Source organism: Procambarus clarkii, chromosome 40 (genome assembly GCF_040958095.1).
Source record: "Procambarus clarkii isolate CNS0578487 chromosome 40, FALCON_Pclarkii_2.0, whole genome shotgun sequence".
Classification (NCBI taxonomy): Eukaryota; Metazoa; Arthropoda; class Malacostraca; order Decapoda; family Cambaridae; genus Procambarus; species Procambarus clarkii.
In genome coordinates this window covers 34,197,556-34,214,305 of record NC_091189.1, presented here as the reverse complement: position 1 = coordinate 34,214,305, position 16,750 = coordinate 34,197,556, and the positions used below count along the sequence as shown (strand labels likewise).

Genomic DNA, 16,750 nt, shown 5'->3' with positions numbered 1-16,750 from the left:
CGCCCGCATAGGTTCGAATCCTCATCACGGCTCCAACGGATGTTCTCAATGATACATCACGTTAGTGTGATTATTCCCTGTGTAGTAAGGTGAAAGGTAACAGGATAAAAGGTATGAATAGGATGAGTGTAATAATGGGATGCATGAACAATGGGATGAAGTAAGAATAAGAGGAGGGTAAGAAAAGAAAAAGAATAGGGAGTAGGCTTGAGTCAGGTCACATGTTACGAAGGTTAGAGCATATAAGTATGTACTGAGGAAGGGTAAAGGCAACAGCAACATGGTCAGGATTAATATTACTATTGATTGGTCTTCTAAAATAATGTTTCCTGCCACTACTGTACACAGACGCCGTCTTGTCTCCTCGGCTCTGACACACAACCTTCCCAACATGACCCCGAGTCCTGGCTTTGTTGCTGTTGACTCGTCCTTTTCACAGTACATATGTGGGCGTGGAGGCTGGGAGTGGCTGGTGTGAACTTGTATGTATTGTCGTGCTGGTGGGCGTGGATGGTGGGCGTGGCTGGTGGGCGTGGTGTGGTGGAGACGACCCAACAAGACCCTTGGTGTCTCAATAAAGAGTGTCAACATCCTGTTCATTGTGTCTGCGATGCGGGAAGCTGAGAGGCGCTTGAGGGAGGGAGACTAGCAGGGAGGGAGGGAGGCAGGGAGGGAGGGAAGGATGGGAAAGGGGAACTGATAGAGGGGAAGGCAGGGTTACGATTGAGGGAAAGGGAGAGAGGTTGGAATGAGGGAAACGGAGAAAAACAACATAATGTAAGAAGAGAAAGAGAGCAAATGCATGAGAGAATATAGAGGGGAGGGTGAGAAAATCTGTAATAAGAGCTGGAAGAGAGAGAGAGAGAGAGAGAGAGAGAGAGAGAGAGAGAGAGAGAGAGAGAGAGAGAGAGAGAGAGAGAGAGAGAGAGAGAGAGAGAGAGTGTGTGAGTGTATTTCTGTATGTGTACATATATACACATACAGAAATACACTAACATTTATATTTATTTATTCTCTATCACACACACACACACACACACACACACACACACACACACACACACACACACACACACACACACACACACACACACACACACACACACACACACGGAAACAGGCAGGAGTAACTGGTTGGGCGCTCCACTGGATAAGGGAGTACATAAGCAATAGGAAGCAGAGAGTTACGGTGAGGGGTGAGACCTCAGACTGGCGGGAAGTCACCAGTGGAGTCCCACAGGGCTCTGTACTTGGACCTATCCTGTTTCTGATATACGTAAATGATCTCCCAGAGGGTATAGACTCATTCCTCACAATGTTTGCTGTCGACACCAAAATTATGAGAAGGATTAAGACAGAGGAGGACAGCTTGAGGCTTCAAGAAGACCTGGACAAGCTGCAGGAATGGTCGAACAAATGGCTGTTAGAGTTTAACCCAAGCAAATGTAATGTAATGAAGATAGGGGTAGGAAGCAGGAGACCAGATACAAGGTACCATTTGGGAGATGAAATACTTCAAGAGTCAGAGAGAGAGAAAGACCTGGGGGTTGATATCACGCCAGACCTGTCCCCTGAAGCTCATATCAAGAGATAACGGCAGCAGCATATGCCAGGTTGGCTAGCATAAGAACGGCCTTCAGAAACTTGTGTAAGGAATCTTTCAGAACATTATAAACCACATATGTCAGACCAATCCTGGAGTATGCGGCTCCAGCATGGAGTCCATATCTAGTCAAGCATAAGACTAAAATGGAAAAGGTTCAAAGGTTTGCCACCAGACTAGTACCCGAGCTGAGAGGTATGAGCTACGAGGAGAGACTACGGGAATTAAACCTCACTTCGCTGGAAGACAGAAGAGTTGGGCTCACTTCGCTGGAAGACAGAAGAGTTAGGGGGGACATGATCACCACATTCAAGATTCTCAAGGGAATTGACAGGGTTGATAAAGACAGGCTGTTTAACACAAGGGGCACACGCACTAGGGGACACAGGTGGAAACTGAGTGCCCAAATGAGCCACAGAGATATTAGAAAGAACTTTTTTAGTGTCAGAGTGGTTGACAAATGGAATGCATTAGGAAGTGATGTGGTGGAGGCTGACTCCATACACAGTTTCAAGTGTAGATATGATAGAGCCCAATAGGCTCAGGAACCTGTTCACCAGTTGATTGACAGTTGAGAGGCGAGACCAAAGAGCCAGAGCTCAACTCCCGGAAGCACAACTAGGTGAGTACAACTAGGTGAGTACACATGGGGGCATGATAGCTAAGTGGACAACGCGCTGGACTCGTAATCCTAGGGTTCTGGGTTCGATCTCCGATGATGGCAGAAACAAAATGGGCAGAGTTTCTTTCACCTTGATGCCCCTGTTACCTAGCAGTAAATAGGTACCTGGGAGTTAGTCAGCTATTTCTGGCAGCTTCCTGTGTGACTGTGTGTGTGTGTGTGTGTGTGTGTACTCACCTATTTGTGCTTGCGGGGGTTGAGCTTTGGCTGTTTGGTCCAGCCTCTCAACCGTCAATGAACTGGTGTACAGATTCCTGAGCCTACTGGGCTCTGTCATATCTACATTTAAAATTGTGTATGGAGTCAGCCTCCACCACATCACTGCCTAATAAGTTCTTTCTAACGTCCCTGAGGCTCATGTGGGTACTCAGTTTCCACCTGTGTCCCCTTGTTCGCGTACCACCAGTGTTGAATAGTTTATCCTTGTCTACCCGGTCGATTCTCCTGAGGATTTTGTAGGTAGTGATCATGTCTCCCCTTACTCTTCTATCTTCCAGTGTCGTAAGGTGCATTTCCCGCAGCCTTTCCTCGTAACTCATGCCTCTTAGTTCTGGGACTAGTCTAGTGGCATACCTTTGAACTTTTTCCAGCTTCGTCTTGTGCTTGACAAGGTACGGGCTCCATGTTGGGGCTACATACTCCAGGATTGGTCTTACATATGTGGTATACATGATTCTGAATGATTCCTTACACCTGAAGGCTGTTCTGATGCTAGCCAGCCTAGCATATGCCACAGACGTAATTCTTTTTATGTGGGTTTCAGGAGACAGGTTTGGTGTGATATCAACTCCTAGATCTTTCTCTCTGTCCGTTTCGTTAAGTACTTCATCTCCTATTCTGTATCCTGTGTCTGGCCTCCTGTTTCCACCGTCTAGTTTCATTACTTTGCATTTACTCGGGTTGAACTTTATCAGCCATTTGTTGGACCATTCATTCCGTCTGTCTAGATCGTCTAGTAGCCTCCTCATATCATCCTCTGTTTCAATCCTCCTCATAATTTTTCCATCATCAGCAGACATTGAGAGAAACGAGTCTATACCCTCTGGGAGATCATTTATATATACCAGAAACAGTATAGGTGCAAGGACTGACCCCTGCGGGACTCCACTTGTAACGTCTCGCCAATCTGAGACCTCACCCCTCACACTGACTCTTTGTCTTCTGTTGCTTAGGTACTCCTGAATCAAATGGAGTACCTTCCCTTTCACTCCAGCCTGCATCTTCAGCTTTTTCACTAGCCTCTTGTGCGGTACTGTGTCAAAGGCTTTCTGACAATCCAAAAACATGCAGTCTGCCCATCCCTCTCTTTCCTTCCTGATTTTTGTTGCCTGATCGTAGAATTCAAGTAACCCTCTATATAATAAGAAGGATTAACAAATTAGCTATAGAAACAATGTTCAATTTAAAGAACAGCTGAACGAGCTGAACATTAATTGGAAGCTAAACGAGCTGAACATTAATTAGAAGCTGAAATGGAACCACAGACGACTCAAAGGATGTCACTAAAGAACTTTACTAGCCTAAGAGTCGTAAATAAGAGCAACGGACTAGATGAGAAAGTTGTCGAAACCAATTCGATCCACAGTTTTAAATGCTCTAACCTGTCCTCTTAAAAAGAACGTCGCTTTTGGCCGTTTGCCCGAATGGCCGAATTTGGACGTAATTTGAAAATGAAAAAAAAATGAAAATAAATTTGGTAATTATTTTTCAAAAACAGTAAGTTAAGGGTCCTCTGATAGGTTAGGTGGGCAGGAAATTCTCATAAAGTTTCAAAACGTTATGAAAAACGTCAATTGAAGGTTTCCGTTTCTAAGCTGACCGAGTAAGCCGGACGACTCAAACAGAAAACGGAACAGTACGTCACTTTTTGTGAGTCGATTTCATTTCAAATTACGTCCAAATTTGGCCATAGTGCGCATACGAGCCAAAAGTGACGTTATTTTTAAGAGGACGGGTTGCTCAACTAACAAAGTCCGAATGTCAGGGCTTAGGAGCAGATGCTCGACCCTGTGAGTTCAGCCAGGTGAGTCCACCCACCGCCACCCACCCACCCCCTAACATCTGGCGAGGGGTGTGCGCCAGAGGCCCCGCCACGCGTAGATACGCACGCCTGGTTGACGGCGGGTTCCGGCCACTGTTTGGACAGAAGGCGCCCGATAAATTCTCCCGTGGGAACCAGCAGCAGGCTTTGTTAGTGTGGGGGAGAGGCACGAGGGGAAATGATGGAGCAGAGGCAGGGGGAGATAGTAAGGAGGAGAGGCAGGGATAGATATGGAGGGGGAGGAGGAGAGGTAGTGATTAGGACGAGAGAGAGGATAATGAGAGGAAACGAGGAAGAGACGAAGGGGAGAGAGAGTAAGGAAATAGTTGGCAAAGAAGATTGAAGTAAAAGGACAAATATGGAAGAGGAAGATGAGAAAGTAGACGTGAAGGAAAAATGTAGTAGAAAGTAGTAAACAGTAGAAAAATGAGAGAGTCATCTGATGGTATATGAACAAAATGGCAGAACAAATAGGTGAATGAAACAAGGAAGAGAGAGAGGAAGAGAGAGAGAATAGCGGAGACAGGAAGAAGAGACGTAGGGGGGGGGGGGATTAAAATGAAACCTTGCCAGTCAAAATTACATTTTTTGTTTACATTGTCTAGACAATAATATTGTCCAGGAAAAACATAATCTATGGCTTTCAATTCGGGTTTATTTCCCCATTGTCGGGAACAGGAAACGCGTTAGGCTTATCCAGACCCAACTAGGTCAACAGCTGACTTTTTCCCAGGATGCAACCCACAACAGTGGCCTAGCTCTTGGGTACCGATTTTACTGGTAGGTGAACAGAGGTATCAGGTGCTAATGCCTAAGCTTCCCCATGACCACAATAGTTCCTTAACTAGTGCCTATATTCATTGCTAGGTGAGCAGGTGCATCAGATGAAAGGAAACAGACAATTCATCTTTGTTCTGCCGGAAAACTGTAAAAAGAAAGTGAGAGAATAAGAGTTAGACATGAGGAGGGAAGTGTCCTCACAGCTAAGACATGAGAAAGGAAGGGTACTCACAGCTAAGACATGAGGAAGGAAGGGTCCTCACAGCTAAGACATGAGGAAGGAAGGGTCCTCACAACTAAGACATGAGGAAGGAAGGGTCCTCACAACTAAGACATGAGGAGTTGTCGTCACAGCTAAGACAAGAGGAAGTGTCGTCACAGCTAAGACATGAGGAAGTGTCGTCACAACTAAGACATGAGGAAGTGTCGTCACGGCTAAGACATGAGGAAGGAAGGGTCCTCACAGCTAAGACATGAGGAAGTGTCGTCACAGCTAAGACAAGAGGAAGTGTCGTCACAGCTAAGACATGAGGAAGTGTCGTCACAGCTAAGACAAGAGGAAGTGTCGTCACAGCTAAGACAAGAGGAAGTGTCGTCACAGCTAAGACAAGAGGAAGTGTCGTCACAGCTAAGACATGAGGAAGTGTCGTCACAGCTAAGACATGAGGAAGGAAGTGTCGTCACAGCTAAAACATGAGGAAGTGTCGTCACAGCTAAGACATGAGGAAGGAAGGGCCCTCACAGCTAAGACATGAGGAAGTGTCGTCACAGCTAAGACATGAGGAAGTGTCGTCACAGCTAAGACAAGAGGAAGTGTCGTCACAGCTAAGACATGAGGAAGTGTCGTCACAGCTAAGACAAGAGGAAGTGTCGTCACAGCTAAGACATGAGGAAGTGTCGTCACAGCTAAGACAAGAGGAAGTGTCGTCACAGCTAAGACATGAGGAAGTGTCGTCACAGCTAAGACATGAGGAAGTGTTCTCACAACTAAAACATGTGAGCCAAGACGGTGGCAGGAAGCATCTCCTGGCCGCCTCCTGGTGCATTATGAGGGTATCAGGGGGGAGATAAGGTGAGTCTGGCGGGGGTGAGGTGTTCCGGGGGGAGGGTCGCGGGGTGTCTACTCACCTATGTGTACTCACCTAGTTGTGCTTGCGGAGGTTGAGCTTTGGCTCTTTGGTTCCCGCCTTTCAACCGTCAATCAACTGATGTACAGATTCCTGAGCCTACTGGGCTCTATCATATCTACACTTGAAACTGTGTATGGAGTCAGCCTCCACCACATCACTTCCTAATGCATTCCATTTGGCTACTACTCTGACACTAAAAAACTCTTTCTAATGACTTTATGGCTCATTTGGGCACTTAATTTCCACCTATGTCCCCAAGTGCATATGCCCCTTGTTTTAAATAAACTGTCTTTGTCTATCCTATCAATTCCTTGGAGGATCTTGTATGTGGTGATCATGTCCCCCTAACTCTACTGTCTTCCAGCAAAGTGAGGTTTAATTCCCGTAGTCTCTTCTCGTAGCTCATACCCCTCAGTTCGGGCACTAGTCTGGTGGTAAACCTCTTAACCTTCTCCAATTTAGTTTTATGCTTGACTAGATATGGACTCCATGCTGGAGCTACATACTCCAGGATTGGTCTGACATACGTGGTATACAAGATTCTGAATGATTCCTTACACAAGTTTCTAAAGGCCGTTTTCATGTTAGCCAACCTGGCATATGCCGCTGATGTTATCCTCTTGATATAAACTTCATGGGACAGGTCTGGCGTGATATCAACCAACAGGTCGTTCTCTCTGATTCTAGAAGAATTTTACCTCCCAAATGGTACCTTGTATCTGACCTCCTGGTCTACACCTATCTTCATTTCATTACATTTTCTAGAGTTAAACTCTAACAACTATATGTTGCACCATTCCTCCAGTTTGTGCAGGTCATGAAGCCTCAAGCAGTCCACCACTGTCTTAATCCATCTCATAATTTTGGCATCGTCAGCAAACATTGAGAGGAATGAGTCTATACCCTCTGGGAGATCATTTACGTATATCAGAAACAGGATAGGTCCGGGTACAGAGCCCTGTGGGACTCCACCGGTGACTTCACGCCAATCTGAGGTCTCACCCCTCACTGTAACTCTCTGCTTCCTATTGTTAAAGTACTCCCTTATCCCCTGGAGCACTTTACCAGTTTCTCCAGCTTATGCACCAACCTCTTATGAGGTAAGAGGCTCTTATGTGTGTGTTCGGGGGGGGGGGGTGGTGGGGATGGGGTGGGGGGGGGGGTGGTGGGGGAGGGGGGGGGGGGAGGATGATTGTTGCAGCTAGTTAACTAAGCAACAATCCTGGAATATGCATCGCCTGCAAGCGATACATATTCGGTTGCAGGCGAGTCTCAAAGCATTCCCAAAGCACACAACCAGAATTGAAAAAGTTAAAAGGTTTGCAATAAGATAAATATGTAGTAGATATAATAACATAAAAGTAGGTCTAAGAGTCGATACATTAGACAACCGACGACTAGGAAATTGGGGCCCAGGAGCTAACACCTCGATCCTGCAGGTCCGAGTAGTAAATACACATACGAACACTCACATGTGCTGGAGACATTGGACCATGTTCATTGTTCTTGCGTGCCATTCTTATAAGAACAAAAGAGTAGCCAATACGAGGACACTTATATATATATATATATATATATATATATATATATATATATATATATATATATATATATATATATATATATATATATATATATATATATATATATATATATATATATATATATATATATATATATATATATATTTTTTTTTTTTTTTTTTTTTTTCAATAGGGAAGGGAGTACCACCTCTGGCTGGAAGAAGGGGGACCCATAGCCTCGGAGGAAACCACACATAACGCATTGGAGGGAATGTAGGTCCCCTCCAATACAGTTTCTGTGTGCTTTTCTCCTACCACCCCCTTCCCTTTTTTTTTTTTTCCTATATATATATATATATATATATATTATATATATATATATATTCATGAACACATTATTATAAAATTTAAATATTATATGTCCCTCTGCCGTGACCAGGATTCGAACCTGGGTTATTGCGGCCACAACGCAATGTACTAACCACTATACGATCACGGCCACCGTGGTATACCGCATATTTGCATGATAGATTAATATACTTTACATAAATTAGAATGTTTAAATGTTCAGAATATATTTAAATGTATATAACGTTTAACTATACTTAAAGGTATTAAGCTGTATATTTGTATGCATTACTTTAGTTAAACAAGACGGCATCTTATGAATTATATCCGAGGATGAAGAGTTACAGGTCACGTGACTATGTAACTAATGGGCGGAGATTTAAAATATCACGCGTTACCAAGGTGATCCCTGATTGGTTACGTTACCTTGCCGGCTTAACATAACGGAGCGGAAACTCCGTTTTCGGAAAAGCTAGTAGAGCTTTTGCCTCTAGGGAGGCTTTTAACAGTATGGAACTAAAGAGCATCGGCACGCTCTGTGTGAAGTGAGGTCACCAAAACATCTTTTGTTCACTATATAGAGAGAACTTTAGAATATGTTAAAGTTAGTTAATATATTTTACAATAAGATATTTTAAGTTACACAACAACGAATAAAATACACTAATTCAACAATTGTACAAATATATTTAATGAAATTCCTAAATAACACAGTTGATGACATCAATATAGCAATATATATAAACAAACATCAGTATAGCAGTGTATATATATATATATATAACAAATTTTGGTTAAAAGTTCACCTAATAAGTGCTATAGGTAGGTGTACAAACTCCTTTGTAAATCTTATAATAAGCTTTACTTTGGGCAAACTGGCACTCACCTAGACAAGATAACAACTTCACATAAATATGATATTTAAACAGGTGATAATTCATATGCATTATTAACTCATTTGTGAGATTCAAAACATACAATTGACTTAATACAAAATTGAAGATTAATTCTATTATGACAAGACATGAAATGTAATCTTTGTTTTATTATTTGTGAGTTTTGAAATATAAATTATAGCCCAGGATTATATAAACCACTGCTGGTGTCATGTCACCCACTGTTGGTGTAATGTCACCCACTGTTGGTGGCATGTCACCCACTGTTGGTGTAATGTCACCCACTGCTGGTGTCATGTCACCCACTGTTGGTGTAATGTCACCCACTGCTGGTGTCATGTCACCCACTGTTGGTGTAATGTCACCCACTGTTGGTGGCATGTCACCCACTGTTGGTGTAATGTCACCCACTACTGGTGTCATGTCACCCACTGTTGGTGTAATGTCACCCACTGTTGGTGGCATGTCACCCACTGTTGGTGTAATGTCACCCACTGCTGGTGTCATGTCACCCACTGTTGGTGTAATGTCACCCACTGTTGGTGTAATGTCACCCACAGTTGGTGTAATGTCACCCACTGCTGGTGGCATGTCACCCACTGCTGGTGTCATGTCACCCACTGCTGGAGTCATGTCACCCACAGCTGGTGTCATGTCACCCACTGCTGGAGTCATGTCACCCACTGCTGGTGTCATGTCACCCACTGCTGGTGGCATGTCACCCACTGCTGGTGTCATGTCACCCACTGCTGGTGGCATGTCACCCACTGCTGGTGTCATGTCACCCACTGCTGGAGCCACGTCACCCACTGCTGGAGTCATGTCACCCACTGCTGGTGTCATGTCACCCACTGCTGGTGTCATGTCACCCACTGCTGGAGCCACGTCACCCACTGCTGATGTTGTAACACCACTCTATTGTACCACCACTATAATCTGTCACCACTATAATGGTTACTAAACTAATAATGTAAACACTACTTTTCCTGAGTAACACTTCCCTGTCGGTTGCACTTGGTAACACTGTTATGAGCTGACATATGATGGTTACACCGGAACCAAAGGTACACTGCCAACAAGGAAATGCTAACACCGGATTAAATACGCTGCCATCATCTGCCTTTGACCATTGTGACTATATCAAGCAACGAAGCAAGAAACATTGCTTGACGTGGAGAGTACTTTCTATGACTGTCATTAATTATGAAAATGGTTGACAGCCACTATATCCAAAAGGCTAAGAGGATTCAACAACTGACACAGACGGGAAATTTAAAAATGAGTTTATTGAGACCAAAATTATGTCAATCACCACTTATAAATCTTATTCTAACACTGGCAAAAAGTTAAGAAATTTGGACATGGAACAAAACCTCAGAGATCACACCCATTACCTTAAATCCTCTGTCTCTCCCTGGCTGAGATGTTCTTCACAGCCCTCTCTGGGCCCCGGTGTCCGGCACTCTGTCTCTCCTAAGTCCCTACAGGACCTCTATATACAACCCCCACAGGGGGGAGGGGAAGATCTGCTGTTGCTACCTGGTCAGAATTGCTTGGGGGGTCGGGCCACACGTGCACAAACACTTAAGAAATATTTCAATAAGCTTGTTTGACATTCACCATACACTCTTCAAGAGAGGAGTTATTAATTACATGTGTGACTGACCTGGCCAAAAGGGGGAGATCCAGGGATGTTTACACATAAGAATCTGGAGTCTAATTCCCTTGCCTGAAATATTACATACTTGAAACTATGCTGACTAAGACTAACCCAGGAATTTTTAATCATTATACAAGATAAACCGGAGGTCATCTGGGCTGACCTCTTGGAGAAGGCTTCCCTGGGTGTGAACTCTAAGGGAGGGGGGAGGTCCTGGGTGTTACAGCTCCCTTTCCCCGGAGTTAAGACAAAATCGGGTGTATGATAATTAAGCCCAATTTTGTCTTATCCTAACTCATCCAAAATACCACAACTAACCCTAAAAGGAAAAAAAAATTGCCAGTGACATAATGATAAAAGTAAGCTAACTAAATTAACATGAAGCAAAGTACATTATACAGTTATACTGCAGTAAGAACAAAACATAAATGTATAATAAGAGACACAAAAGTACAAAAAAAAATCTTGGCAAAAGTACAAGCAATGATACCGTCACACATGATACAATTCCGATATCCTAATATAGGGGGGGGGGGTCCTGGGTGTTACAAAGTCATGTCACCCACTGCTTGAGACATGTTCTTACCTAGTTGTGCTTGCGGGGGCTGACCTCTGGCTCTTTAGTCCCGCCTCTCAACCGTCAATCTACTGGTCTACAGATTCCTGAGCCTACTGGGCTCTATCATATCTATATTTGAAACTGTGTATGGAGTCAGCCTCCACCACATCACTGCCTAATGCATTCCACCTGTTAACTACTCTGACACTGAAAAGATTCTTTCTAACGTCTCTGTGGCTCATGTGGGTACTCAGTTTCCACCTGTGTCCCTTTGTTCATGTTCCACCCGTGTTAAACAGTTTGTCTTTATCTATCCTGTCAATTCCCCTGAGAATTTTGTAGGTAGTGATCATGTCTCCCCTTACTCTTCTGTCTTCCAGTGTCGTGAGGTGCATTTCCCGCAGCCTTTCCTCATAACTCATGCCTCTTAGTTCTGGGACTAGCCTAGTGGCATATCTCTGAACTTTTTCCAGCTTCGTCTTGTGCTTGACAAGGTACGGGCTCCATGCTGGGGCCGTATACTCCAGGATTGGTCTTACATATGTGGTGTACAAGATTCTGAATGATTCCTTACACAGGTTCCTGAACGCTGTTCTGATGTTAGCCAGCCTCGCATATGCCGCAGACGTTATTCTTTTTATGTGGGCTTCAGGAGACAGGTTTGGTGTGGTATCAACTCCTAGATCTTTCTGTTCGTTTCATTAAGTACTTCATCTCCTATTCTGTATCCTGTGTTTGGCCTCCTATTTCCACCACCTAGTTTCATTACTTTGCATTTACTCGGGTTGAACTTCAACAGCCATTTGTTGGACCATTCACTCAGTCTGTCTAAGTCATCTTGTAGCCTCGTACTATCGTCCTCAGTTTCAATCCTCCTCATAAGTTTTCAGTTATATATATATATATATATATATATATATATATATATATATATATATATATATATATATATATATGCAATTGACGATCACAAAACACTGATCATTTTATGCGGAAAATCCACAGAGAAATATGAAAGGAGGTGAACGTTTCGGCTTTGTTAAAGCCTTTGTCAACACCAGACTGACTCAATCAGTCTGGTGTTGACAAAGGCTTTAACAAAGCCGAAACGCTCACCTCCTTTCATATTTCTCTGTGGATTTTCCGCATATATATATATATATATATATATATATATATATATATATATATATATATATATATAAATATATATATCGTACCTAGTAGCCAGAACGCACTCCTCAGCCTACTATGCAAGGCCCGATTTGCCTAATAAGCCAAGTTTTCATGAATTAATTGTTTTTCGACTACCTAACCTACCTAACCTAACCTAACCTAGCTTTTTCGGCTACCTAACCTAACCTATAGAGATAGGTTAGGTTAGGTTAGGTTAGGTAGGGTTGGTTAGGTTCAGTCGTATATCTACGTTAATCTTAACTCCAATAAAAAAAAATTGACCTCATACATAATGAAATAGGTAGCTTTATCATTTCATAAGAAAAAAAATTGAGAAAATATAATAATTCAGGAAAACTTGGCTTATTAGGCAAATCGGGCCTTGCATAGTAGGCTGAGAAGTGCGTTCTGGCTACTAGGTACGACATATATATATATATATACATATATATACATATATATATATATATATATATATATATATATATATATATATATATATATATATATATATATATATATATATATATATATATATATATATATATATATATATATTAGTATATTTTGGTAGCAGTCTTTCCTGTAGACATATATTATTAAATATGACCGAAAATGTAAGATTAATAATTCTAACACGAATTTTCTCAATCTTTCGTACATTACGCTTCACTGTTGGAGGTAAATCAAAAATCACTTCTCCAAAATTCATTTTTATTTCTAGTCTGACGCGACACGGGCGCGTTTCGTAAAACTTATTACATTTTCAAAGACTTCACAAATACACAACTGATTAGAACTTGCATTTCCCTGATTTTATATCTACATTTGAGTGAGGTGGGAAGGGTGATGTGGCATTACATTTGAGTGAGGTGGGAAGGATGATGTGGCATTAGAGGATATTAATAGGGTATTAAAAGTATCAACACAAGACAGAACACGAAACAATGGATATTGAATAGAAGTGTTTGTAGAAAGCCTATTGGTCCATATTTCTTGATGCTTCTATATTGGAGCGGAGTCTTGAGGTGGGTAGAATATAGTTGTGCAATAATTGGCTGTTGATTGCTGGTGTTGACTTCTTGATGTGTAGTGCCTCGCAAACGTCAAGCCGCCTGCTATCGCTGTATCTATCGATGATTTCTGTGTTGTTTACTAGGATTTCTCTGGCGATGGTTTGGTTATGGGAAGAGATTATATGTTCCTTAATGGAGCCCTGTTGTTTATGCATCGTTAAACGCCTAGAAAGAGATGTTGTTGTCTTGCCTATATACTGGGTTTTTTGGAGCTTACAGTCCCCAAGTGGGCATTTGAAGGCATAGACGACGTTAGTCTCTTTTAAAGCGTTCTGTTTCGTGTCTGGAGAGTTTCTCATGAGTAGGCTGGCCGTTTTTCTGGTTTTATAGTAAATCGTCAGTTGTATCCTCTGATTTTTGTCTGTAGGGATAACGTTTCTATTAACAATATCTTTCAGGACCCTTTCCTCTGTTTTATGAGCTGTGGAAAAGAAGTTCCTGTAAAATAGTCTGATAGGGGGTATAGGTGTTGTGTTAGTTGTCTCTTCGGAGGTTGCATGGCTTTTCACTTTCCTTCTTATGATGTCTTCGATGAAACCATTGGAGAAGCCGTTATTGACTAGAACCTGCCTTACCCTACAGAGTTCTTCGTCGACTTGCTTCCATTCTGAGCTGTGGCTGAGAGCACGGTCGACGTATGCGTTAACAACACTCCTCTTGTACCTGTCAGGGCAGTCGCTGTTGGCATTTAGGCACATTCCTATGTTTGTTTCCTTTGTGTAGACTGCAGTGTGGAAACCTCCGCCCTTTTCCATGACTGTTACATCTAGAAAAGGCAGCTTCCCATCCTTTTCCGTCTCGTAAGTGAAACGCAGCACGGAACTCTGCTCAAATGCCTCCTTCAGCTCCTGCAGATGTCTGACATCAGGTACCTGTGTAAAAATGTCGTCAACATACCTGCAGTATATGGCCGGTTTCAAGTTCATGTCGACTAAGACTTTTTGCTCGATGGTACCCATGTAGAAGTTTGCAAACAGGACACCTAGGGGAGAACCCATAGCGACCCCATCTACTTGCTTATACATATGCCCATCCGGGCTCAAGAAGGGTGCCTCTTTAGTACAAGCTTGGAGTAGTTTCCTCAGAATACTTTCTGGCATGTCAAGAGGAGTACAGGCTGGATCACGATACACTCTGTCGGCTATCATTCCGATTGTCTCGTCCACAGGTACGTTGGTAAACAGCGATTCTACGTCCAACGAGGCTCTTATCCCTGTGGCCCGTGCGCCCCGCAGTAAGTCCACAAATTCCTTTGGAGACTTCAGGCTGAAGGCGCAAGGAACATAAGGAGTCAGCAGGCCGTTGAGTCGCTTTGCCAATCTGTACGTGGGTGTGGGTATCTGGCTAATGATTGGCCGAAGTGGGTTTCCAGGCTTGTGCGTCTTGACATTTCCATACGCATTTCCAGGTTTATATTATATATATATATATATATATATATATATATATATATATATATATATATATATATATATGTCGTACCTAGTAACTAGAAAGCAGTACTCGGCCTACTGTGCATGGCCCGATTTGCCTAATAAGCCAAGTTTTCCTGAATTTATATATTTTTCTAATTTTTTTCGTATGAAATGATAAAGCTATCCATTTCATTATGCATGAGTTAATTTGTTTTAATTTGAGTTAAAACTAACTTATATATATATATGACCGAACCCAACCAACCCTACCTAATCTAACCTAACCTATCTTAACCTAACATAAGCTAACTCAACTAAGTCAATAATTTATGTTCTTAATATAATATAGTAATAATAATTCAAATAAACTAACTGGAATTTTTTTTATCAAAATATTTATCATATTTTATTGTTTTAGGCAAGGTCTTTTATCAAAATACCATGCCCAAGATGCCGGCGGGAGGATGGGGAATTAGCCTCGGCTACCATCTTCTTTTGTCCGGTCGTGATGGTCAACGGGGCAGTATGGGTTCGAGTCACTTCTGGGGTGAGTTTTCAGTTACATATATGCCTGGGGGCCATTCAGGCTTGTTTGCATATATATATATATATATATATATATATATATATATATATATATATATATATATATATATATATATATGTCGTACCTAGTAGCCAGAACGACCTTCTCAGCCTACTATGCAAGGCCCAATTTGCCTAATAAGCGAAGTTTTCATGAATTAATGTTTTTTCGACGACCTAACCTACCTAACCTAACCTACCTTTTTCGGTTACCTAACCCAACCTAACCTATAAAGATAGGTTAGGTTAGGTTAGGTAGGGTTGGTTAGGTTCGGTCAGTTATCTACGTTAATTTTAACTACAATAAAACAAAATTGACCTCATACATAATGAAATGGGTAGAAATATCATTTCATAAGAAAAAAATTAGAGAAAATATTTAAATTCAGGAAAACTTGGCTTATTAGGCAAATCGGGCTTTGCATAGTAGGCTGAGAAGTGCGTTCTGGCTACTAGGTACGACATATATATATATATATATATATATATATATATATATATATATATATATATATATATATATATATATATATATATATATATATGTATGTATTTAAACAGCTTTTGTCTTATAAACTCGCATTTGGGTGAGGTGATATGTTACAACAGTTTTGGATGAGGTGAACAAAACTTTCAACGCAAGACAGAACACGGTGCATTGGGTATAAATTGGATACATTAAAGGGAAGAATGGAAGTAACTGCAAAGGGCCTATTGGCCCATATACCTTGATGAGTCTTGAAGTGGGTAGAATATAGTTGTGCATTAATTGGCTGTTGATTGCTTGTGTTGACTTCTTGATGTGTAGTGCCTCGCAGATGTCAAGCCGCCTGCTATCGCTGTATCTATCAATGATTTTTGTGTTGTTTAACAAACATATATATCCTCACACACACACACACATATAAATTATATATATATATATATATATATATATATATATATATATATATATATATATATATATATATATATATATATATATATATATATATATACATGTATATATATATATATATATATATATATATATATATATATATATATATATATATATATATATATATATGTATATATATATATATATATATATTTTCTGGTTTAGGGCTTCTATCCCTCTAACTATTTTCTTAGCATCAGGGCTTAATTGGAATAGGAGTTCTCCAAAACTCATTTTCGTACTTTTAAGGTGAAGAAAAGAAGTGATTTACTATAGAGTGTATTACACTTATTTGTATAATTTGCACGACGTTTCGAACCTCCATGGTTCATTCTC

General features: G+C 41.4%; 1 protein-coding gene and 1 non-coding gene across 2 annotated transcripts; both read right to left on the bottom strand.

The window, feature by feature from the left end:
• Positions 1-8,186: 8,186 nt before the first annotated feature.
• Positions 8,187-8,258, bottom strand: TRNAH-GUG (transfer RNA histidin (anticodon GUG)). Its single transcript has one exon. It is a non-coding gene; the product is annotated as a tRNA-His (tRNA).
• Positions 8,259-9,153: 895 nt separating this feature from the next.
• Positions 9,154-9,867, bottom strand: LOC123757787 (SUMO-interacting motif-containing protein 1-like). Its single transcript, XM_045741621.2, has one exon. It carries the CDS (start codon positions 9,865-9,867, stop codon positions 9,154-9,156), a length of 714 nt encoding a protein of 237 aa, XP_045597577.2.
• Between the last annotated feature and the right edge of the window lie 6,883 nt (positions 9,868-16,750).